Raw genomic sequence first — 24,841 nt, 5'->3', positions numbered from 1 at the left:
TCTCAAGCTCACCTATTTTTCTTTTTCTTCAGCCCACACTTTCCTATCACCCCCAAAACTTCCTAAATTAAGGCTCCAGAGAGAGATTTGAATAAAGAAACGAAGCAAATATGAGAAGCATTGCCAGGATGAGCGCAGCAACAAAAGCTTCTTCCTTTATGTCACCAACACCATCTGTGTCACGCGCGCAGCCGCAGCCGCAGCCGCAGCGCTCTCCATGGCACTCTCCGGTGCCTTATCTCTTCGGAGGGCTGGCCGCGATGCTGGGTCTCATAGCTTTTGCTTTATTGATCTTGGCTTGCTCATACTGGAGGCTCGCTGGGCAGTTGGATGAGAGGGAAGGCCGGGACGAGAGGGATTTGGAGAGCGGTGCCGGCGAAGGAAAAGAAGCAGGGGACTCTGAAAGCAAGGTGGCGAAGGTGTACGAGGAGAAGATTCTGGTGATCATGGCTGGTGACAAGAAGCCCACGTTCTTGGCCACCCCTGTATGCGCTAAAGCTGTGTCTTTTGGTTATGGGAGTGATGTGAAAAGTGAGAACAAAGAGCGAGACAGGGCAGAGAGCTGTGAGACGATGAAAAAGGAGGTGGGTGATCGTAACGAGCATGCTACGACTGAAGAAAATAGAGACTCTCAAGAGACCCCAGACGCTCAAGAGCACAACCAGTGAGCCGCTTGGTTTCTTTTTGGCCTCCACAAGAGGGATTTTGATGACTGTTTTCCTCTGTTTGTTTCCTCTTTTTTTTTTTCTTTTTTTTTTTTTCGGGGGTTTTGGGTTTTGGTTCCTTTAGTATTCGGTCATGTAAAAAAATCGCTGAGATCAAATAGAAGACGACGGAGTTTTTTTCTTCCCAATTAACTACACGCAAATTGCAGAAAGAAACAATCGATTCTTTTTCCATACGTGCAGTTACAGACAGAGTTAAGAGTCTTTTTGTCTGATATTATTGGAAAAGGAGAACACAAACATTGTGTCACAATTTTCAGGTTTTGTTTCTGGAAGCAAATTAAGAAGTTCACGTTCAGGGCATAGAAGTAAAGCAAACAGAGCACAACACAAATCAAGCAAGCAAAAGCAATTGGGAAAGGGACCCTCATTAAATATTTTTAAGTCAGTATTCTCGATTTCACTTACATTAACAACGAAAAACATAGTGACATATAATATGCTTTACTTAGTTATGCAAGTCAGTTCTATAGGAGATGGGAGTCTGAAAGAAAAAATGTTACGAGAATAAAGCGTTGAAGATGAGGAAGCACATATTCTAATTTATTGTGTTATATATATTTCCCTTTTCCTTTTGGTCCGGGCCACCGAGAAACGAGCCAGTCACCAGTAAAACTTAAAAGTGGGGAAATCGGCAGGGCGTTGAAGTTGGGGCACGAGAAAGACGAGGTCACTAACTACAGCCTTGGGCAGTTTAATTTCTTGGGGTTCAAATCGGAGACACGTGTTTAATTAATATAAGAGGATTTCCCAAGGAAGGCAACGCGTACTCAGTAAGCTGTCCGTGAAGGTGTGGCGATACGAAGCCGCGTCCCTCTTAATAAATGGAGGGAAGACCGGCGTATGATGATTGATGAGGAAAATCATTTTGCTCATGATGTAACCCTCCAAGTAAATTAGGTTCTTTGACAGTCGACTAAAGCATATTGCATTTTGGTATGGAGTTATTTTTAAGTATGCTGTAAATAATAAAAAAAAAATAATTATAAAATATCAAATAGTAGTAAAAAGTATATGAAAATTAATAATAAAACAATAAATAGTATTAAGGTATTCTGAGAATACCTCGATATCTAAACTAGATTCTATGAAAATGTTTGTAAAGAAAGATAAACTAATTTGGATTTCAAATTACAATACAATTATGGTTCATTAAATTCTCCGTTTGGATATTGAGCTGAGTTGAGATTACATGAATTGGGTTCTTTATAAATAGAAGTAAGCTGAAATGGTGAAGTGAGTTTTGTGAAACTCACTTAATATGAGTTTAAATATGTTTGAATGTTAAAATGAATTTATATGTATTTATGAGAAATTGAAAAAAGTTTTAGATTCCGCATATAAATAGGTGTTGAGTTTAAAAGAGTTATGGGTTCCATGTGTAAATAAGTTTTGAGTTGAAATGAGTTTAGTGATTTGAAAGTTGGGTGTTTGGATATTAAACTCAATTTAAAATTAAACTGAATTGAATTGATCTCAGTTCAGTTTAAATTTCAAATGGACCAGAATTGGATTCAACAAATAGATTATCACAAATGGGTAATGGGCCTAAAAATGGGGACCATTTTCGTTGGTTCACATTATTATTATTTGTATACAAATATTTAATTTACAAAAACTCTAAACACATACACAAAAACAAACAGAAAAAACTCCAAACCCTAAACCTCCTGCGCCTCTAGCCTGCTCCGCTCGAGAGGCTTCCTCTTATCTAACCCTAACCTTAATGCTAGGAACCTGTTGAGAATTGTTGTAATGTAACAAGGAAACTAATTGGAAAGAAAGTTGCTATAATGAAATTGAAGGATGTCTGGAAAGTATTTGTGAAAGTAATAAAGAGAATCACACGTATATTGTTGAAGGGATTCTTCAAGGGAACCCAACCTCCTTACAAATCAAGCCTTAGTAATTTTCCAGATATCCCTTCTGTTCACATTTCCCTTTCTCATGTACGCAGAACTCTGATTTGTAACTAACATCTAACTATGTTAAACTGACCTGACAAAATACATAAAATAAAAACAACATAAAGCACATTGTTTGGTATTAGTTTCCAAAACGATGTGCAATTATAAAAAAGATATAAACGACATACTCAAAGGTTGTTATGTTTGGATAGTTAGTTGAGATGAAAGTTAAAAGTTGAATAAAATATTATTAGAATATTATTTTTTAATGTTATTATTTTGAAATTTAAAAAAATTGAATTGTTTATTGTATTTTATGTAGAAATTTGTGAAAGTTGTAATGATTAAATGAGATGAAATGAGATAGGTTGAGAGTATTTCTCAATCAAAACGGTACCTAAATTAAACGCTGCGTATTACAGCCATTTAAACGACAACAGGTCCATATTCCAGCCAACAGTGCAACACGCCTCTTTTCCTTGTTCTCAAAAACGTTGTGCTCCATTTGAATCCCACGACGCCGTTTCCCGCTTAGACCTCATTCAATCCAAACCTTACCTAAATTAAACGCTGCGGGTTCCATCGTATCCCCCTTTCCTTCTCTAGCTGGGTTCCTAACACCTAAGCCCTCTCACGATCGCTTCAACTGGCAGACGGTGAGTCCCTCCTCGTCCTTCGTCGTGGATTGAATCCGACTTTCGTTCACCAGGTTCCAACGTCTTCCTCTGATCTGTGAGTCCTATGTATCTCTAAACCATTGATGAATTTGATTTCCCGATAGTTCTCCAAATCCAAGAGCACTTTGATTTCACGACTCAAATTTGGGTTTTACCCATTCTATGTTGCATGGGGCACGATTTTTTTGTTCCCCATTCAAATCTGATTTTTTTGTTCCCCATTCAAATCTCATGTACCCAATCTATGTTGCATGGGGCACGAATTTGGGTTTTTTTTTTTCTTCTTCTTTTTCAAATTTTGAGTAGAAGGAAACTGCCAGGCGTCTCATCTGTACACAGGTGAAAATTAAAATTCCCATTACAGTGATTGAACTATGGGGAAATCTTTGCATTTGAAAGTGGCAGAACTTTGAAGAAAAGAAATGGAGTTGGATGGAAGTGAAAGGGATGGAGAAAAAGTGGTGAGTCAAGTTAGTTTTGGTGGGTTTGACAGTAATGTCAGAGCGAAAGATCTTGTGGAATGCTTAGAAGACAAAGTTGGAACTGTTCTTAGGTGCAGACTGAAAACTTCTTGGACTCCTCCAGAATCTTATCCAACATTTGAGGTCATTGACACTTCAGACATTGAAATAGAAGATGATTATAAAAAGGTGGAGCCCCATGCATTTGTGCATTTTGCCACACCTGAATCGGTAGATTGGGCTGTGGATGCTGCAGGGCGTTGTGCTCTTTTTCTGAACAAGCAACCATTGAAGGTTAGTTTAGGTTTCGAAAGTCCATTCCACCTGAGGCAGAGGAGCAGGACTACAACTCCTCATAAGTTGTCTGACGTGCTTGTCGAGGTTGGAACCTTGGTCAGTCGGGATGAGTTTTTTGTTGCTTGGTGAGAAGCACCTCGTGGGGTTGACTTTCTGGTAGATCCCTTTGATGGGACATGCAAGTTTTGTTTCACAAGAGATACTGTTTTCTCTTTTAAAAGCACAAGCAAGTATGCGGTGATAAAATGTAATTTTAAGATGGAATTTGTGGTAAGAGACATCAACGAGATCAAACGCTATAATGATACATCATATCTAGTAATTTTGTTGCACCTGGCTTCGTCTCCCTGCATTTGGTATAGAACGGCTGATGATGATATTGAAGAATCTGTGCTGTATGATTTGTTAGATGATGACGATCCTTGGATCCGAACCACAGATTTTACACCAAGTGGGGCCATTGGTCGGTGTAGTTCTTATAGAGTTTCAATCCCACCCCACCAAGGTGTCAAGTTGAGAAGGACAATGGAATATCTTAAAGAACAAAGAGTGCACGAGATCTACCTTGAAAAGCCACTTAGGATCAGGGATGAACCTGAATTTGGGCTGCCCTTATCAGATCCTTTCTTCTGTATTCAGTACAAGCAAGGGATAGCTTTTGAGATAATGTTCTTGGTGAATGCTGTCTTGCATAAAGGCATATTCAGTCAGCACCAGTTGTTAGACAATTTCTTCAATTTATTGAGAAGCCAACCCAAAGAGGTCAACATTGCCGCACTAAGGCACATATGTTCTTACAGACGCCCGGTGTTCAATGCCCTCAGGGAGACTGAAAACGGTCCAGGATTGGTTGTTGCGGAATCCTAAGCTTTTTAAGAGCCCTAGACAGCTTGATGATATTGTTAAAGTTAGGAGGTTGGTTATGACACCAACAAAAGCATATTGTCTTCCACCAGAAGTGGAGCTTTCCAACAGAGTTCTCAGGAAGTATAAAGGAGTTGCTGATAGGTTTTAAGGGTCACTTTTATGGATGAAGGAATGCAGACAATGAATTCCAATGTTCTTAACTCCTACGTCGCTCCTATTGTAAAGCTTATCACATCAAACTCTTATCCACAAAAAACAAAAATGTTCCAAAGGGTGAATACCATTCTGAAAAGTGGATTTCATATTTGTGGTAGGGAGTATTCTTTTCTAGCCTTCTCATCCAATCAATTGAGGGACCGTTCTGCCTGGTTTTTGGCTGAAGATGGAAAGACAAATGTTGTTAACATCAGAAAGTGGATGGGGAAGTTTACCCAGAAGAACATTGCGAAGTGTGCTGCCGGGATGGGTCAGTGCTTCTCATCTACGTATGCTACAGTAGAAGTTCCACCAAAAGAGGTGAATCCCAAGCTTCCAGACGTAGAGGGAAATAATTATATTTTCTCTGATGGGATTGGTATGATTACTCCTGATCTTGCAAACGAAACAAAGTTGCAGAGAAACTGAAATTGGATGGGAACCCTCCATGTGCTTATCAGATAAGATATGCTGGTTTTAAAGGCGTTGTGCCTTGTTGGCCAGCAAAAGGTGATGGGGTGCGACTTTCTTTTAGGCATAATATGAACAAGTTCCTGTCTGACCATACTACTCTTGAAATCTGTTCTTGGACTAGGTTTCAGCCTGGTTTCCTAAACAGGCAGATCGTGACACGGCTTTCAACTTTGCACATTCCTGATGAAATATTCTGGAAAATGCAGGACTCTATGCTCTCCATACTAAACCAAATGCTTGTGGACACAGATGTTGCATTTGATGTCCTGACAGCATCCTGTGGTGAGCAAGGAAATGCAGCAGCAATTATGCTGAGTGCGGGATTTGAGCCTCAAAGTGAACCTCATCTACGAGGCATGTTAACCTGTTTACGAGCTGCTCAGCATTGGGGCCTTAGGGAGAAGGCTAGGATTTTTGTTCCTTCAGGTAGGTGGTTAATGGGCTGCTTAGATGAGCTAGGCGTCCTTGAGCAAGGCCAATGCTTTATCCAAGTGTCTATCGCATCATTGGAAAACTGTTTCTCAAAGCATGGTTCCAGGTTTACTGAGAAAGCAAATAATCTTCAAGTAATTAAAGGGCATGTGGTGATAGCAAAAAATCCTTGTCTTCACCCAGGAGATATAAGGATTCTGGAAGCAGTTGATGCCCCTGGTTTACACCATTTATTTGATTGCCTTGTTTCCCTCAAAAAGGTGATAGGCCCCACACTGATGAAGCATCTGGAAGTGACCTTGATGGGGACCTCTACTTTGTGACATGGGATGAAAATCTCATTCCCCCGAGCAAGGAGAGCTGGCCGCCCATAGAGTATACTCCGGCAGAAACCAAACTTTCAACACGCCAGGTCACTACTCAGGTACTTGATCTGCATTGCTTGACTGTAATTTACTATATTCTATGAACAATTGGATTCTGGGATGGTGTTTTGATGAAATTTATAACACGAATGGTGCTACAATGTTAGCCAATGGCACAATTAAGACAATTAGATTAGCACGATGGAGTTCCCTTGTTAGTTGGTTTGGTTTCAAGAAACTGCTGCATTATTGCACTAATAAGCAATTTCAATATAGACTGACAAAAGCATGTGATGAAATGGGATAAAATTCTCGTATCACTAAACTAGCACGCTTTGGCAATGCTTGTATATGTTCCGTATACTTGTTGGGCTCTTGCCTATTATTATGATCAATAAAGTTTTGTTTACCGATAAAAAATTGGGATAAAATTCTTAGTAGTTAATCTTGAGGAACGAGTATGTAAGATAGGATAGACATTTGATGAAACTCTTACACGTACAATATATTAGAACCCCAAGTATGCAACAAAGAAACTCTCTTAAATTTATATTTTGTGTTTGTTCCGTAGGATATAATTGACTTTTTTGCAAGAAACATGGTGAATGAGAGCCTGGGAACAATCTGCAATGCACATGTGGTTCATGCTGACGGCAGTGAGTACGGGGTTTTGGATGAGAACTGCTTAACGCTTGCTGATTTAGCAGCTAAAGCTTTTGATTTTCCCAAGACTGGGCACATTGTCACCATGCCTCCACATCTGAAACCAAAATTGTACCCTGATTTTATGGGGAAAGAGGATTACCAATCCTACAAGTCAACCAAAATTTTAGGAAGACTTTATCGCCAGGTTAAGGATGCCTATGATGAAGATGTTGTTACATCTTCACGGTTAAATGTTGTTCCCGCTGATGTTCCTTATGATACAGACCTTGAGGTTCCAGGATCTGCTGATTTCATTATGGACGCATGGAATCAGAAGCGCTCTTATGATGGGCAACTGAATGGTTTACTAGGACAATATAAAGTGAAGAGGGAAGAAGAGATTGTAACTGGGCACGTTGGGTCCATATGCCAAAGTACAACAGCAGGAAGCAAGGGGAGCTCAAGGAGAAGCTTAAGCAGTCTTACAGTGCTCTAAAGAAAGAGTTTAGGCTAGTTTTTTATAAGACGGACTCAGGTTTTGAGGGACTAACTGATGACAAGAAGAACATATATTATGAGCTGAAGGCATCAGCATGGTATCAGGTTGCTTACCATCCTAAATGGGTGAAGAAATCTCTGGAGTTGCAAGAGCCAGATGGTCCAGAGAATGTAGTGATGTTGAGTTTTCCCTGGATTGCAGCTGATTACCTTGCCCGGATCAAGATTAAAAGCCGCAGGATGGTAAATTTTGACTCTAGTAAGCCAATTAACTCTCTGGCAAGGTACCTTATCGATCGAATTTGACCAGCACTTGGTGCTGTCTAGAGCTCTCTTGTTGCCACTAAACTTTTTGGCAGCCAGGCCTCTCTGCCATGTTTTTGTATCTATGTTGTTCAAGGTATTTCCATTTCTTTTTTTCCCCTTTCCATCCTGGTATTTCCTTTTTACCTGTTATAGTTGATGCTACAAAAATGTTCCTTGCCTCTGGTCAAACTGTTGAAACTTGTGCTTTGATTGGATATCTCTTTCTGCCACCAAATGTTCCAGCAGCTTGTTGCCCTGCAGTGGTGTAGAGAAGCTGTTCCTGTACCATTCAAGAGATGCATTTCTTCCATCTGGAAAACATTTTATATCCTGACATGTTAGCATGCGTTCAATAGACATAGAAACATATATTTAATTAGAAAAAAAAAAATGTAAACGTATATGATATATAGCCCCTTATAGAAACATTATCATATAAACTATATATCATTCAAGTTTGGTGATTTTTGAGTCTGCAAAACTCTTATTTGTATTTTCGGAACGCAATGGCTCGGCTTTTAATACATTTATTACCACGCATTAACAGAGCAAAATATTTTAAGAGGCGAAGGTGAATTTGTCTAAATTGAAATGGCATTGGAGAATTATATCCCCAAAAAGTGAGGTGAGGAACCTCGTGAGTGTGCGTGCGAGAAAATGAAATGCATTTAAACCCTGATTTACAGGGAGAGACTGAAGAGTAGTATGCCATTTATCTTTTCTCATCGCAACAACCTCTCAGATCAATTGGCTATTAAGTACAACAAAATGCCAAACCAATAGAGTTAAGCTAGTATGTAGTTCCACTTTTGACCAGTGCCTTGGGCATGTATATAAGTAGTAGTCATAAAAAAACAAAAAACAACAAAAGTATTCGACCTCGTGACTGATCACGTTTAATTGAATTCATCAACTGAAAACCAGTTATCAAGTCCGACAAATGACAGCCAGGATAATCACTTCTTTTATTATTATTGTTATGTAAAAGGCTACGGGGAATAAATAAATAAAAGAAGAAGAAGAAAGGGAAATGTCAGTCTCTCTTTGGTCCTTGTAACGCCTAACAACTGGATGATAATTATATACACAAACCCCCCACGAGATTCTTGATTTTGAGGCTGTATGGAATCAGTTTCTGTTGGATTCTTTAGTTAAGAATCAAGATGGCAATTGCATGTCGACTCGTCTCGTCTCGTCTCCGACCCTACCATAGGCTTCTTTTTCTGTTTTTTTCCTCCAAATCAATTTTAGAAAATTGTATCTTGGGTCGACAGAACAATCAGCAGATCAATTTTTATCACAATTTTAGTTAAACAAGAAGTTTAGGAGAAAAAAAATCCATCACAAATAGAGTGGCACGACAAATACTTGTTCACATTAAAAAAAGGAAAATTCTTCTTATAAGTTATTATTCACCATCTCATACTCCACACTCTATGAAAACATCACACACTCTATAAAAAAAAGAACTAGGATTGTACAAGAAATTGAGAAACCGACCTAGACTAACTCAGACCGGCTGCCGGAGCTCAAAACCGGCCGAAACCGGTGGAGAACCAGTTGGCGTGTGGCAGAAAATAAAATAAACCGATATCGACCGATTCGGCGTTGGTTCGAACCGTTGAACCGACCGATTAAAGAAATTTTATTTTATTTTATATATTATGTACTCAAAATGATGTCATTCTACTTAAATTTAAGTGGAACGATATCGTTTTAAGCCTTTAGTTGTGTTTTACACACAACTGAAATAAAGCCGTTTGGTTTAAACGATGACGTTTGGTATTAAACCAAACGACGTCGTTTTAATCATAACGTATTAAAAAATAATTAAGTAAAACGACGCCGTTTGGTCGTCGTTTCGAAATTAGGTCGTCTTCTTCATCAAGCTTCTTCTTCCCAGAGTCGCAATCCCATTTCTCATCCTCTCTCTCTCTCTCCTCTGCAACACTCTCTCTCTACTCTCTCATATGAAGCTCGCTGATGAACCAACTGTGAACCGCCAGAGAACTACCGGTGTCGAGACGATCGGTGTTTCTCCTCTCCATCGACCGGTTTCCTCCTCCAAAACTAAAGCATTGGTCGGCATCGATTTTGTCTCAAAACCATGTTGATGGGTCAGTTTTCACCCCTAAAAAAAACTATAGGTAGGGTGTCATATGTAGATAGTATTATTACTCTTAAAAAAAAAAAAAAAAGATGCTAGGGAGCCCGTTTTGGGCCTTTTTTTTGCCCGATTGGGTTTTTTTTTTTTTTTACTTAATGATTAAAAAAATATTGTTTAATAATATTATGAATTTTTTTCTTTTTTAAGAAATATTTAAAAGTGTTAAAAAAATGATGTGAAAAAAAAAAAAAAGATTTTTCAGTCACTATTGCTTTGAGCGGGCTGCAGATCCACAAAAGAGTGAGAAAAAATAATAATAAAACCATTAATTATTTTATTGAGATAGAGAAGCCTAGAAGTTTGTTGTTTGGGGGGGGGGGGAGGGTTTGCATGCATCACGATCTAATCCCCTCAAGTTGAGTGGACATAAATCATTTCATTTCCACCATCGGCACCATCTCTATAAAAAGACCCAGATCCATCACCACTACCAGCTACCATTCTTTCTTCTTCCCAACTCCACCCTACTTTCAAAAGTAAAACCAGACTGACAACTGTTTCGCACCTACTAAAATATTCAATCTCCAAACAAAACTCGATGAATTTAGAACAAAATTGACGAGAACGTGAAACACTTCTGTGAGGGCGTTAATACTGACAAGCACCACGTCGATATAATTGTACACAAATTATGAGTTTCTAAGGGAATTTAAGGAGAAATAATTGGAATTTTCAACTAAGAAAAGAAAGATGCGATGGTAATATTCATGTATTATATTCCAAATTTAAAACGCTTGAGATTTGGAAATCTATTTCAGGTACATGAACTTTCTCACATCACCGTGTAGCTTGTAATATCACTCTCTGAAATAGAATTAGTGCAAATACCATTATAATTATTAGTCCCTATTTAGCATCATATCATCCATCATCTTCTATGGGATCGAAATACCCATCTCTTGCATTTCTATCCTTTGCCTCTTTGCTAGCTAAAAGAAAAGAAAAAGGGAAAATAATGAATAGCACCAACCATTTTAACAAAATTTTCTTCTATTTCAAGACCACACTCAAAGAAGATGAAAGAGAAGTACTCCACCAAACAACAAGAAATGTTATATGTTAATGTTTGGCATCCACTAAAACATAAAAAAGGAGCCCCCACCAAAATCTTTGCAGTGATCGTCCGCACTCTGTCACTAACCGCCGCCCATCATAAGTGTATCATCAACTCTCACAAGCGCTCCCACCTAAAAAGCTCCAGATGACTATTCTAATATATACCAAAATAACTGCATTTCTTAGGAGGAAGCAAACGCCACCCTCGCACTGACGCACAGAAAGAAAACAGCCAATTGTTGTTAACGACATTTTATTATTCTCTATAAATATACCCCCGGCACCGATTCCCCCATCTTCAAAATTAAAACTAAGGGGGCTAATATTACATATTCTAAAAATAAATTAACACTAAAATCTCCATTAATTAGGGATTCTCACCGTCATCTTCATTCATCCTCACCGTCGCCTGAGTCGCGGTGGTTCACCTTAGAAAATCCCATCCCACGCGCCACCGTGTGCGCGTCCACCACCTTAGCCGACGACATTTCCATCTGGCAAACCCTAACCGCACCGATCAGCCTCTCGGGCAACTCGTCCTCTGCCTGCGCCTCCACCACGAACCCCATGTCTATGGTCACGCTCGTTACATACCCCAATGCGAGGTGCAGAATCGCGCTGGCTATCGCTGAGCTCCCAATGTCCACGTCGATTTCCAAGTAGTTAGTTCCTCTGTGATAATTACACATCAGAGCCTTGCCTAACAGACACGCACCGTAATTCCCCACCGCCTTCTTCACGATCCACGGGCCCTTCACGATCCGGTTCACGATCTTGAACCGCTGGTTCCGGAACGAGTCGTCACCATTAACGAACCGGTACAGAAGAGAACCGGAGGGGATAGGATCCTCCGTGGCGAAGTAGAAAACGGCGCTGTGGTGGTCCTTCCCGGGGACTTGCAGGTTGACGGCGAAAATGAAGCTCTTTAGGGATTTGCCCAGGGCCTGGGCCTTGCCGAGGGCGTGGGACACGCGGTTGTCGGAACGGGCGAGTACGTTGTCGAGTTTGGTAGTCGACTTCAGCCAATCCATGCCGGCTGGGGAGAGTAGGTACTCGCCGGAGGGGGTTTTGGTACGTTTTGTGAAGTAGTTCTTGGAGCGGAGGGAGAAAAGGTCGCCCGGGGGTGAGGCCCAGCCGTTGGTTCCGGTGTGGAGGTCGACGTTGCGCAATGATCCCCCGCTGATGGACTCAGATATCCATTCCGTGGGGGTGGCGGTGGTTATGGACTCGCCGGATAGGGAGCATCGTTCTCCGGAGATTCTATGTTTTTGATTCGTAGGGCACATGTTAATGTCACACCCACACACACACACTCAAGACTTCCTCCCCGTCTCTCTCTGAGCTCTTTAGCTTCGCGAGGACTCTCTTCGGGGTTTGAGCAACACGGTTGAGGTCAGAGGCGTATATTGTGAATTGTGATGTATAATAACCAATTTAAGAGTGGACACTAAAAGCTAAAAGGTACCCTTCGATTTCGAGGAAACTACGAGGGTGCCCTTTCCTAATAGGACAGCTAATTTGGTTTGCAAACTAATAAATAAACTTGCGTGACCTAATTTCATCTGTCCCGAAATGGACACATTTCCTTCCCTTGAGAAGAAAAAACTGGTTGATTATGATAATTGCCTTCTTAACTTTTTCATCTATGACACAATAATATTAAATTGCATATTTACAACACAGGCCTGATTTGGATTATCTTAATATAGGTAATCCGAGATGGAAATGGAATAAATAAATAGCTCTTTGGCTGAATGGCTCATTTTGAATTGAAAAAAAAAAAAACAAAAACAAGAAAGAAAAAAGAGTTGTGTGTATCATAATTCCATCCCAAAAATAAATTTTTTGGAATTTGTAATGACCAATAAAAGCTAACAAGTTGAAAGGAAAATTAGAAAATTATAAAGTAAACCCAAATGTTTTAACAAACAAAGTGCTGATGAAGATTAGTTAAATTTCGAACTATCTTGATTGAAAACACATGACATAGTGTAGTGATTATAAGTTACATTTCAAACTATCTTGATTGAAAATAGATGACATAATATTGTGATTATACGAGGGAATCTATTCGGATCCATTCCAACAATTAAAGTAGATGAAAAATAGATGCGGCCCTCCGCCCCGCATCTAGGGCCCCTAGCAGGGGCGGGTGGGACCAACCCCTCCCCCATTTATATATATGTATATATTATATACAAATATATAAATATAAATATATATTTATATTTTACAAATTGTGTATATATAAATATATATTACAATTTGTTAGACTTGTACACAAAATATACATTGACAAATTTAAAAATTACATAGTTTAAAAATTAATACACTACAATTTACACAAAATATACTCTAGCAAATTTAAAAATTACATAATTTTTAAATTATAGTCATATTTAAAAATTTAAATTTATAATTTAGATCTAAAAATATATTTTTAATTACTTTTACACTTATAAATAATTTTTAAATCAAATAAATGTAGTATTTTTTTTAAGTGAAAACAGGCAGGATGGGGCAGACCGCACCACACCCACCGAGGTAGGGTACCCCCACCCACGCATCCCGGGGCAGGTAGCACCCCTAGATGCAATTACATTTATTTCCCCCTTTTTCTTTTAAATATTTTTTAAACATCTCTAAACATTTTAAAAAATACACAAATTCATTAATAGTCTATTTTTTAACCATTAAGAAAAAATAAAATAAAATAAAATATACAAGCAGTCAAAATGAGAGATCAACATCATAGAACTAAATTGTATTATCCTTATCAAAATAGATAAATTACGAGTAAATACAAAAATGAATGATAGTTTGAAAAGTTTTTTGTATTCATCCCTTTGAACTTGAAGTAATGTACAAAAGATATCTATATATTACTGCTTTTACAATTATTTTATTATTCTTGCAATATAATGGCATTGTGGTAATTTAATGAAATATAATGAGAGTATGTCATAAACCGCACAAATCGACAAGGTAACGATCAGAAGTTCATAACCTTGACAGCGAGAGGTGCTTCATTGACGTTGACGATCAAGATAGCGGCACGTGGTGCTCAATGAGAACAAGAAGGACGTTGACGATCACTCGTTTTTGACGCTCTTGTGCCACTAAAGCATCCCATTATGACACGTGGATTTTGTGAATGGGACCGACTGTCGCAGCTTACAACGTTATTACAGGGTGGACTGGTCTGTGCTCATAACCAGACACAAATGACGCTGGACAATAATTATTGTTTGCACGAGATTATGAATAATGAAGTCCCTTTAAATATTTACAAAGAAGCTTTTTTTTTTTTTTAAGGGAACCTATTTAGATCACATTAAAGCGCTCGAATCTTGAAACTTCTACTTAAGTCAAAATATATTAATGGTTAGAATTAGTAGTAATTCTTATTTGTTCAGTAAAAAAAAAAAATTGAGAGAGAGAGAGAGAGAGAGAGAGAGAGGGGGGGACCTTTAAGTCATTGGCCCTCTATGACTTTTGTAATAGGCTGACTTTATTCTCCAACTCTTGTCTCTTTGGGTAGGTGTCAAGCCGCCTAGTGCCGACCTCACCTAAACAACTCGGAGATATGCATCTCATCAAAGGCTGAGAATATTTATTCCCTTAATCTTTCATTTGTATTATATTACTAAAAATAAAATGAGTACGGCTACGATGCCTCCTAATAGGGAGCTGCTGGCATGCCCCCAGGTAAAATATTTTTTTTCATTTTTTTATTGATATTTTTTTATATATTTTTAAAAATGATACACTTAATCAGTAAGTAAAATAAAAAAAAAATATTAAAAAAATTAAATATATAAGCAGTCAAAATAAGGAGACAAAATAAAACGATATACTAATATTATTCAAATAAGATCTTTGAGTCGTGTATTCATCAAATTCAATACTATTGTGGATAAAATCAGATACCAACATCCTAAAAAAATAATGAGCCCCAATTCAATCAGCCATGCTGGGCAGTTATAAATTTCATGAAATGGCACGGAAAAAGAAACAAAAAAAAAAATGGCAGGGAAAAATAATGAAAAAGGAGATGGTGGAATATAACCCTACATTTCACTTTAAAAAGTAACTGAATTTCAGATAGCAGGGCGTCACAGACTCACACACGTAATATACTTCTCCCAAGTTATGTTTTGCTTATCACTTCCATATTTCTTTCAATTGATATGGAAAAATAGGTCCAATTCAATGAGCTTCTCATCAAGTATAAATATTTTGAAAAACCATGAGCCACTGACCTATCTAATTCTCTGTTATTCTATTCTGCGACGCGCCACTGATAATGCAGAAAGTTTTTCCGTTTCGTTTGGTTATTAAACTCATCTCAACTTATCATTATAATTTTTTAAAATTCAAATACAAAATATAATAAACAATTATATTTTTTCAAATCTCAAAATAATAATAATATTAAAAAATAATATTCTAATAAAATTTTATCATTTTAACTCAACTCAGTTCAACATCCAAGCACAGCCTTTCACGCAAGGTATGTGCCGTCATACTCAAAAAGCCTTCTAAGTTCTAACTCTTAGATGCAGTGCACAAATTAAAAAGAGTGGTGCTACTCTGAGTGTGTGCCGCTTATTGCAAATTACATTTTTCTTCATTCCTTTATTTATTTATTTTTTCTTTTTATTTCAAATATTTTTTAAATATATTTATACATTTTTAACAAATAAAAAAATACTAATATACTAATAGTCACTTTATTAAATATTAAGTAAAAGAAAAAAAAATAAAAAAATTAAGTGCATGGTCAAAATGAGGAGACAAAATGAGACGGCATAGATACATTACTCAATTAAAAATATCTGAAAACCGTGACTTGTAAATCATTCGGCTTTAGAGAGAGCAAGAATCCTACTAACCTATAATATTCTCACTAATAAGTAATAATCCATTGGCAAAGACATAAATCACTGCAAACCATATTGAAATGGCAGGTACCCAGGAAATCAAATAAACATGGGCCTTCAACCAACGCACACCAACATTCTTTAGCCCCAAACCCAAACAGCAACTGAATATAGGCCAATATATGAAGACCATTCAGTAATTCACCTGCCTATGATATAGAGGTAGATTCACCAAAAAAATGAAAGGAATCATGGACAAGCTTTCATTAGTAATTTGCCTGGTTATAAGATAAAAGAGAAATATTTTACTCACAAACAGATTATATAAAAATAAACCCACAGAATGATAGTAACTTGATGTGGTATGTTAGATTATAAAATTTCTTTTACCTTAAAATAGATGTAACGGATCACAATAAACCATGTAATTTTGTGGGTTTATGTAATCCATTTGTATTTGTATCACTTCCCACGGTAGAATAGATCCACTAAAAAGGAAAAAGAATAGCGGCCCAGAGGGTAACCCATAACTCGTACCCAAAGACAGATCTGAATCTACGTGCTTCGAACTTTTTAAAATGTGCATTTCATTTCCTAGTGATTCAAGAATATTAATACAACAAACCTCGAGTAAGCTTGGAATACCTAAGGGCTAAGGATGCGATACATAAAAATCCAAATTTGCTGCATGACATTTTTTCCCGTTGCAATTTTCTCAGCTACCAAACGGAGCATATAGCGGAACTACTCTAAAAAGTTTGTAAAAAATATTAGTCTGTAAAAGAAATTGATAAAGCACGGTCTTATTCCCTAATTTCTCAGCAACCAAACTGAACCTACACAAGTATAGGAGGAAAGAAACTTAAAACACGGACAAACAAGCGAGTGTTACATCGACTACTTCCTAAAACTACATTAGTCAACAGAAAAACAAAATAAAAACGAATACAAATCAAGTCCTCTAAGAATTTCAACAACCAAGATCCGAGAACAACTCCGTTTGGTCTCAGTTCGCTTTGCTTCAACCGTATCAACCATCGATTCACACGTAATAAAAGTCTATTTAAACACCAAGCAATGCAGTTATAATACCCATAATGAAAAAATAACTTTACCAGAGAATTCTATTAATTAAACGCATTACTAGTATTTCTTTCCAGAGCAATCGACGGATTAGGGTTTGACCAACCCTCTTCATCTTTCTGCATCCAAATCAGACGTTCCTTAGTGTGCTTTCCTCCTTTGAGGCTGTTTCTCGGTCGCTAATCTGTAAATCCAGTAGACCTGGAAGAAAGAAATATGAATGGAGAGGAAATCAGAGACCCGCTTGGAGCTGGAGTGAGAATGGGAAGGAAGAAAGTTAAAAAGAGAGAGCGAAAAACGGGATTTCTGAAAGTACCAGAGCGAGGACGTGAGCTGCTATTAATGCAACTACCATGAGAGGCACTACCTGGAGGAACCATGGCCACGAGGAGGACGACGGTGGTTCATTCGCCATTTTCAGAAAGAGAGAGTTTGTGTGTAAACACTGTAAAGCCAGCAAGCGGGGGGTTTTGAAATGACTATGCGGCCTCATTTTTTACCATCATTTCTACCGTTCATATATTTAATTTTTTTTATCAGTAAAACGCAATTTTAATTAATATGAATAAAAATAGGACACAAGAAATATACAATAAAAAACACCTAAATACATTCTTAAAATACTAAATTAGAGCTAAGAACTCATGTACACTATTTCCATTAACAACAATGGCTGAAAACCATAAAAGTAAAATGTGCAGAAAAAAATTCTGAAGCTCCTATATTGTTCACTCTCTATCTTCAAAATATCATGCATTCCTTTCCATCCGAGTACACCACATAATACACAACGAGATCATTCTTCCAAATTGCTACTACCTGGGAACAACCTTGTAGACCCTTCCAACAAGCAAGCAGGTTGGCCACCTTTACAGACATAACCCACGCAACATCCACCCTACTAAATATCTCATTCCACAACTCTCTCATCTCACAATACAATAGTAGATGGTTCACTGACTCTCTATTTTTTTTTTCACAAATAACACCAATCTATCACAATGAGACCCATCTTCCTTAAATTATCTGTGGTTAGAATTTTTCCAAATGCAGCAGTCCGCACAAAAAAAAACCACTTTGGAAGGTATGCGTAACCTCTAAACACTTTTCCACAGGAAATGTACATTACTTTGTGATGCCGGAATTTTATAATATGTCTTTACTGGGAACTTCTTACTGCCTTTGCACCTCTATTGTAACCTATCATCCAGTGCCGTTAATATTTTTGAAGAGTATACCAAGCTAAAAAATTATGAAACAGTAGATAACTCTCAATCATGGTTAGCCTGAGTGAATAAAATATTCCATTGATAAGAGTCTTGGGCAAAGACAAACATATCTGCTATCAAAGCCTCCCTATTAGCCACAATGTTAAAGAGAGCTGGGAAGATCCTTTCCAAAGAACACTCTCCACTCCATACATCCTGCCAAAACTTGATGCGAGTGCCCTGTCCGACCACAAGTCTAATATTGTTTTCAAAGCATTGTCATCCCCCCTTATAAATCTCCACAAACCCATACCATACCCCCTCACTTTCTTAATGCACCAACCCCCCCCCCCCAAAGTACCTCCATGTCTAGAGTCTACAACTTTCCTCCACAAAGACTACATTTCTTCTTGATACCTCCATAGCCACTTCTCCAAAAGCGCTTTATTGAAAGTCTTCAAATTGCGCACAACCAAACCACCACTTGAAACTGGAGAGCAAACTTTATTCCAATTAACAAGATGGAATTTGATTTATTCCCCCAGACCACCCCACAAGAAAGCTCGGAATCACTTCTCGATTCGATGCACCACCCCCGTCGGCAACGGGAATAAAGATAGAAATAGGTTGGGAGGTTAGATAAAGTTCTAGTGATCAATGTAAATCGCCCTCCCTTCGATAGATACATCCGTTTCCACCCAACCAACCGTTTATCCACTCTCCCAATAACCCCTTCCCATATACCTCTCTATCTTTGAAAGTTGTCCCCAAAGGAAGGCCCAAATATTTCATAGGCAAATAACCCACTTCACACCCCAACGTTTTTGCTAGTGTACTGATATGGGGCACCACACCCACCGCCACCATCTCAAATTTGCCCAAGTTTACCTTGAGACCCGTCACGGCCTCGAAGCACAACAATAATGCTCCTATGGCTTGGATTTGACCCATCTCCGCTTCACAAAAAGAGAAGTGTATCATCTACAAAAAAAAGATGTGAGATCATGAGATAACCATAAGTACTATTGCCTGTCGAAAAACCCGTTATATAGCCTCCATGTACAACTGCCTTCACCATCCGGCCTAGTGCCTCCATAACAATTACAAATATAAATGGAGACAATGGGTCTCATTGCCTCAATCCGCATGAACTATTAAAGAAACCCACCGAAGTACCATTAACTAGCACTGAGAAATGCACAGTAGTTATGAATATCGAATCCACAAAATCCACCTATTACCGAAACCACATCTCCCAAGTAAAGGATAAAATTTCAATTTACATAATCATAGGCTTTCTTCGTATCGAGCTTACATAGTATGCCTGATTTAACCTCCTTTAACCTATATATATTTAATTTTGTTTATTTACTAATTAATAAAATAACTTTTAGCCCATGTTTAAATTAGAAACTCACCTCAACTCATCTCATTTAATCATTACAATTTTTTTAAATTTTCACATAAAATATAATAAATAATTCAACTTTTTTAAATCTCAAAACAATAATAATATTAAAAAATTATATTCTAACAATATTTTATTCAACTCGTCTAAAACCATCTCAACTCATCTCTGAATCCAAACGGGACCTAATGTATTGATATAATTTTTTAAATATTTAAATATATTAAAACAATGTAAAACAAAAAAGAAACCAAAAATAAAAAGTGAAATTTGTACATAAGTCCAAAAACTTGATCAGCTTTTAATTTCGACTTCCAAGCATAGAAGCTGTCAAAGTAATACAAGGGTAAATCTCAAAATCGAATTCACAGGACAAATGGAATTAAGCAAACACTTCATATTCACAAAACAACATATTACCGTTTATGGTGACAAGAAATTTTGAAAGGATAAGAAATCACTAAACTAAAAGATGTAGTAATGAACAAAGAAAATAAGAAATGAGAAATAAATTTTAAAGGTTGACCACTAACTATATCGACACCAAAATGGGGGTTATTTACTAAGGAAGTGTGGACTGAATTAAGAGTGAAATGATTGGCTGATCTAGAAGTTCAAGGACGAGTAAAACTAAAAATAAATGTGAATCTATGCTTTTAAAATTACTAAGAATAAAGAGATTTAGAGGAAATGTATAGAAATTGACTTAAACTTGTAAGAAACAATAAAACAAACACTTGAGATGCAATTTTCACCCACTGATTGGTGATGGATTTACTTCTCTTTTCATCTTCTCTCAACCATTCTCTTATTCATAGAAATTATGGTCGGAAAATATAACAATGAACCACAATTCTAAGCCTAATAAAACTGCTTGATAGATTATAAAACAACCGTAAAATAATGAAAGAAAACCATCAAAGTCTTGTTACTTGTTCAAGTATCAATTGTGTCTTTACGTCTACAACAGACCTAAACCAATAACAAAGAACTTCAATCATTTCTAGATGCAAATTGAAATATAATCTAACAAGTTAATCATAAAAATTACAAAACATCAAAAAAAATCTAACCCCAAACAATTATGGGTTACTCCTTGAATCACAAGTTAAAAATCTAACTTATTTTCTCTAGCTTAACAAAATGTCCAAAAAGATTAAATCCCAACATTTATGATTTCTCTCTAAACGAGAACTGCCCAAAAAAAGACCACTACTCTCAACGAATAAAAACTGCTGAATACGTAAAATGCCCAGATGCCAAAACGCTGAAGACGCAAAAGGCTGGAGACTAGAATCTACTCCAGACCCCGGTACCCGAAGACACAAGAAGAAGAAAAAAAAATATATATATATATATATATATATATATACTCATTGCTCCCAGAAAAATATGCTGAAACCCCAAACAAACTGGGCACCTCTTCCCACGCTAGTTCACCCGCGCTCAGAGGAATAATCCAGTCCCCCTGTACTGCAATCCAAATCCGACCCAACTGAAATGAGGCCTCTTCCGCGTGAGTCTGCTGTTGGTCCCGTGCTCCAGATCCTGCGCACTTCACCCACTGATTTCCGCAGCTCTGAGTGGTTCAAGTCTGCACATTCCCTTCCATCAAGTGCCTACCCGTACATGCGAGAATCCCTATACTTTCATTCCAATAATTCCAATAATGCCCTCTACTTTTATTCTTTCCAATAATGCCCTGCACATATAAGTATGCTATAAGTGTTTAATTATTTTAGAGGCAAATGTGAAATTTTTGTGTGCAAAATAAGGGCATCGATTGATTTGGAGTCTGATACTAAAATTTGATGTGTAATTAAGTTGCTTAACTCTTATTTGATGAAACATATCATTCACTTAAACAATTTAATTATGCATTTCTAACACTTTATCATTTAAATTGGAAACTCACCTCAATTCATCTAATTTAATCATTACAATTTTTTTAAATTTTCACATAAAATATAATAAATAATTCAACTTTTTCAAATCTCAAAACAATAATAATATTAAAAAATTATATTCTAACAATATTATTCAACTCATTTAAAACCATCTCAATCTATCTCTGAATCCAAACAGTGCCTAATGTATTGATATAATTTTTTAAATATTTAAATATATTAAAACAATGTAAAACAAAAAAGAAGCAGAAAATAAAAAGTGAAATTTGTATTAATGGGCATGCCCAGTGGTCAAAGATGGGCGGGACACTAGCACTACATTTTTAACAATATTTTACTCAACTTTTAATTTTCATTTCAACTCATTTTGTTTCAACTCACTATCCAAACGATACCTAAATATTCGGCCATCATGCAGGCAGGCTAGACCGCTAGAGGCATTTTTACTTTGGGTGATATTAATATGTCACTCTCATTGACTGTTGGCTCTCTAAGAGCATTGGCGTTAACTTAGCCAAATATTAGTACATTTTTAAAATTTGAAAAAATATAGATAAAATGAGTTGTATTGAAGTCGTCAAATAGTGAAAACTTTAAATATGAGCTACAATATTTCTAAAGCTTTATTCATATTTAGAGATGTATTGTTCATCTTTAAAAGTAATCTTTTATTCCAAAATATCATACCCAATTACTCCATAACATTTCTCATGTTTTTCATCTTCAAGAGTGATATAATCAAAAGTGATATTTATTCCAAAATATCAGATCCACGTTTTCCACAATAATTTAAGTAAAAATTAAGTTATTAATTAACGTATAGTTACTATAGTTGCAAAATATGAAAAAATAAAATAAAAATATTATTATTAAAAAAATTTATTATATTATTATTTTGACTAATAATATGAGGTTATGGCTTGAATGGTTTTGGATTTATAAAAAATATGTATTTTTAACTAAATTTTGAAGATGAATTTGATGAAACTAATGATAATGTTGTAATAAATTTGTATTTTTTTTATCTTTTAAATATTTAAAAATATATATAAAATAATCTGTAACTATTTTTTAAAAAAAAAACATATGAGTAGTCAAATCTGGAAATAAAACCAGGTAACAATCTAGCATTTTCTTTTTCTTTTTTTCTTTTTGTCATTTTTCCTTTTTTTTTTTTTAAACAGACTCTACTGCTCATGTGAAGAATTCAAAATTATATTCTCACTACAAGAAAAATGGACTTTTGTGATCAATTTATTGCAATCGAAAGACTATTCGCAACTAATTTTCTGTCAACTCTGGTGTTAATAACTTATTTTGGTTTTTAATAAAATATATAGATATATAATATTTATATTATTTAATCATATAATAATTCATACAAATGGTTAATGGAATTTTATTTAATATTTATATTATTGAGTCTAATTTTATATTTATGAATAACTAATTTAATTTAAATTATTTCCAAGTAGACTTATTCATTTAGGCCCTGTTTGAATGTTGGAAGCATCTTAGTATAGTTCAATTTTAAACTTAATTCAACATTCAAACACACAGTCAAGTCTTCATTAAACCTCGCTCAAATTAAGACCGACCAAACCCATAGGACCTACAACTGACGAAAGTAGCACAGATGCTTGTAACTTTTCTAACTCATTGCGTGTTGTTCTATCTCTCTTTTTCTTTTTCCCGTAAAAAATCATTTCCTTCTCTAATCTCATTATCCCTAGCAAATCCGTATAAAATTGAAAAAAATATCCTTATGAAACTGAGCTCAGCTCAGGTTATCGTATACATGCCGGACCTCTCTCTAGTAGTCGTGCCAACCCAAGCGTGAGTGAGTTTCTTTTTATTTTTTTCTCATGCACATTTTTTTTTTACTACTACTTATTAAATAATATGTACACAAATAATGGAATAAAATATGGGCATGATAATGTTGTATTTTTATTGATAATTATTCTATTTTATTTTTTATACATTTTTCAACTTCCCATAAACAAATATAAACTTATCTTAATATACAAACATATATGCACTCATCTCAGATGAGCTCCACAAAACTTACTCTACTATCTTAACTCACAACTATTCATAAAGAACTCAACTCATTTCAGTTCAGCTTAATATCCAAACACAACCTTAAACCTTTACCATCAAATTGAATTTGGGTAATTGTTTCCCAGATAATTGATCAAATCAATAAGAGTATGCTAGGTGCATTAAACGAACTATCAAGCTCATCCTAGGATGACTTTGAGGACGAGATAAGTACTTAAAATAGACACACACACATATTACTATCTTAAAATAGCTTATCTCCCTATTTTAACCTAGCTACCCTTTCACATCTTCCATATTTTTTGTAACATATTCTGAACTTACTTATATTTGTTGTATGTGATGATAAAATGAGGGTAAAACTTCAAAAAGATGGTTTTTAGTTAGAATGTTGATTAGATAATAATGTGACATTGCTCGAATAGTTGGCCAAAATGAATATGCTTCATAAAAATTATTTATCAAAATGTGATATGAAAATTTTAAAAGTCCAAGATAAAGTATATTGGGTTAAGTAGTAAATGAATCATTGAGTTGTACTGTTTTTTTGGTTGCTCATTATATTTTCAATTTTATTAACTTATATTTTAATTTTTTAATGAGATGTGTTAGGTTTATAAAGATAATTACAAAATAATATAGTTGAATGTAATACGTTAGATTTAATTTAAAATTTATAAAGTCACTTATAATCTATCATATCTCACAAAATTACATCATTTTGTGAGATTATTTTTTTAACTATTTTGTAACTGAAATATTTATATTTATAAGTAATTATTTTGTAAATTAAATATTTATTTATTTTTGATAGATGAAATATTTATATTTATAAGTAATCTTGTATTTTTTTTTATAAACCCATGACATGCCACGCCTAATGAAATATACGATGGATGGTCTTGAATTGAAAAAAAGCCAAAGTCAAGTACCAATTTTATCGAATTTAAAACCAAAGAAATGAGAAAAACTCTAAGGCCCGTTAGGATGGTGAAAATGTTTAATCTCATCTCATCGTTGTAATTTTTCTAAATTTATTCACAAAATATAATAAACAATTCAACTTTTCTAAATCTCAAAATAATAATAATATTAAAAAATAATTTTATAATAATATTTTATTTAATTTTTAACTTTCATCTCAACTTACTATCTAATCAAGACTTAAAATTAAAAAAGTGTTCGTGTAGAAAAAAATTACAATTTACTGAGATAA

At 35.8% G+C, this 24,841-nt stretch overlaps 2 protein-coding genes, 1 long non-coding RNA gene and 1 pseudogene across 5 annotated transcripts; 2 read left to right on the top strand and 2 right to left on the bottom strand.

Moving 5' to 3' along the window:
* LOC121259014 (protein GLUTAMINE DUMPER 5-like) lies at positions 1 to 853 on the top strand. Its single transcript, XM_041160483.1, has one exon. The coding sequence runs from the start codon at positions 111 to 113 to the stop codon at positions 666 to 668; it is 558 nt and encodes a 185-aa protein (XP_041016417.1). The 5' UTR covers positions 1 to 110; the 3' UTR covers positions 669 to 853.
* Positions 854 to 3,352: 2,499 nt separating this feature from the next.
* On the top strand, positions 3,353 to 8,079 carry LOC121259244 (annotated as a pseudogene).
* LOC121259246 lies at positions 7,025 to 17,557 on the bottom strand. Of its 3 annotated transcripts, XR_005939543.1 has the most exons (5): positions 17,355 to 17,536; positions 16,047 to 17,239; positions 14,541 to 14,641; positions 7,658 to 8,160; positions 7,025 to 7,160 (listed from the first exon to the last, which is right to left on the bottom strand). It is a non-coding gene; the product is annotated as an uncharacterized LOC121259246 (long non-coding RNA). The 3 variants fall into 3 exon arrangements; XR_005939542.1 differs by lacking the exons at positions 7,025 to 7,160; positions 7,658 to 8,160 and adding an exon at positions 13,822 to 14,302 and having other exon boundaries at positions 17,355 to 17,532; XR_005939541.1 differs by lacking the exons at positions 7,025 to 7,160; positions 7,658 to 8,160; positions 14,541 to 14,641 and having other exon boundaries at positions 15,875 to 17,239; positions 17,355 to 17,557.
* LOC121259245 (protein ENHANCED DISEASE RESISTANCE 2-like) lies at positions 11,309 to 12,486 on the bottom strand. Its single transcript, XM_041160752.1, has one exon. It carries the CDS (start codon positions 12,356 to 12,358, stop codon positions 11,462 to 11,464), a length of 897 nt encoding a protein of 298 aa, XP_041016686.1. The 5' UTR covers positions 12,359 to 12,486; the 3' UTR covers positions 11,309 to 11,461.
* Positions 17,558 to 24,841: the final 7,284 nt, after the last annotated feature.

The sequence above is a fragment of the Juglans microcarpa x Juglans regia genome, chromosome 4D, assembly GCF_004785595.1.
Source record: "Juglans microcarpa x Juglans regia isolate MS1-56 chromosome 4D, Jm3101_v1.0, whole genome shotgun sequence".
NCBI classification, from domain to species: Eukaryota; Viridiplantae; Streptophyta; class Magnoliopsida; order Fagales; family Juglandaceae; genus Juglans; species Juglans microcarpa x Juglans regia.
Note: the sequence above shows the minus strand (reverse complement) of the source record. Positions and strands in the feature narration are given on the sequence as shown.